The 1,474-nt window shown below is 45.4% G+C and overlaps 1 protein-coding gene across 1 annotated transcript; it reads left to right on the top strand.

Moving 5' to 3' along the window:
• Nucleotides 1–698: 698 nt before the first annotated feature.
• On the top strand, nt 699–1,317 carry Tsp_15295 (conserved hypothetical protein; the record flags this gene model as incomplete). The annotated part of the gene is made up of 1 exon (XM_003368592.1): nt 699–1,317. A coding segment is annotated over one exon (619 nt), but the record flags the coding sequence as incomplete, so codon positions are not given.
• Between the last annotated feature and the right edge of the window lie 157 nt (nt 1,318–1,474).

Here is a 1,474-nt window from a genome sequence, read left to right on the forward strand (position 1 = left end):
GAGGTGAGTGGAGAGGGGGGGTGGGGAACCCAGCGCAAGTAACTGATTTTTTTTCTCTTCTCCTCTCGAAGAAGAAAGAAAAAAAAAAAATTATTGTTTTTTTTTTTTCCTCCCCCCCCCCCCCCAAAAAAAAAAAAAAAAGAGGGGGGGGGGCGCGCCCCCCCATACTATTTATAAAAAAAAAAAAAAAAAATAATTTTGTTTTTTTTTTTTTATATATTTTCTCTCCCCCCAGAAAAAAAAAGAAAAATATGTTTTTCTATAATAAAAACCCCCCCCCCACAAAGAGGGGGAGAATTTCTGGGGAAAAAAAAAACTCCTCTTTCGGCTTGTTTTTTTTTGGGGAAAAAGGGGGGGGGTAAAAAAATAATTTTCTCCCCCCTTTTTTAAAAAACCACCCCCTTTTGAAGACCCTCCCAAAAAACCACAAAACCCCGCTTCCCCCACAATGGGGGGGGCAAAAATTGTTTTAAAGCCTTTCCCGGGCCCCAAAGGGTGTTTTTGAACCCATTTGGGTGAACATATTTCCCCGTTTTATTTTGGGCCCAGAAAAAAAAACTTTGTTTTTTTAGCGGTTCGTGGAAAGTTTAGGGACTGGGGCTTGGGGTAACATTTATTCCCCACAGACAATTGGAAAGACAAATTGGCGCAGCTGGCAAGGACCAACTTAAAACACTGTCTCAAATAAAAATTAACAGGGCCTGGATCCCATACCCGGTGCAACAAGTGCGCAGGGTAGAACTCCACATTTTCGGTGATGCATCACAAGTAGCGTATGCAGCTTGCGCATACATCATGGTGGAATCGATAAACCACCATAAGTTGGTGAGCCTCGTGATGGCAAAATCTCGAGTGGCACCGATAAAACAAATCAGTCTCCCAAGGTTGGAGCTAATGGCAGCATTACTGTGCGCCAGAATAAAGAAATATCTCGAGAGAGAACTAACACTGTCAATCCAGGAGATCACCTGCTGGAGCGACAGTAGGGTAGCCCTCGCGTGGATTAAAGGAGCACCTGCACGCTGGAAGCCGTTTGTTGCGAATCGAGTGCAAGAAATACAGGAGTCGGTATCCCCCAAGTGCTGGAGATATTGTCCGACTAAGGAAAACCCAGCGGATATTCCCAGTCGAGGTTGTTCGCTAGGCACTCTAATAAACACAGCCACATGGTGGCACGGCCCACCATGGCTGATGCAAGGCAGAGAAAACTGGCCAACGGAGCCAGTGGCGAGAATAGAAGACGACAAACACCTGACAGTTGAGCAAAAAACTGTTAAGGTCTTAGCTAGCCAAATAGATGGCTGCGGGGTTGAGCAGGTAATCGACCCAACCCGGTATAGTCGTTATGAGACACTAATCCGAGTAACCCGCTTACTGCTTGCGCTTCGCTCGAAACTGCCAAAATCCAGTGAGCGAGAGGATTAACAGTGTAATCTTTTCAGTGAAAGAGTTATCCGACGCTGAAGCACTATGG

The sequence above is a fragment of the Trichinella spiralis genome (genome assembly GCF_000181795.1).
Source record: "Trichinella spiralis strain ISS 195 chromosome Unknown Scfld2212, whole genome shotgun sequence".
In the NCBI taxonomy this organism is placed as follows: domain Eukaryota; kingdom Metazoa; phylum Nematoda; class Enoplea; order Trichinellida; family Trichinellidae; genus Trichinella; species Trichinella spiralis.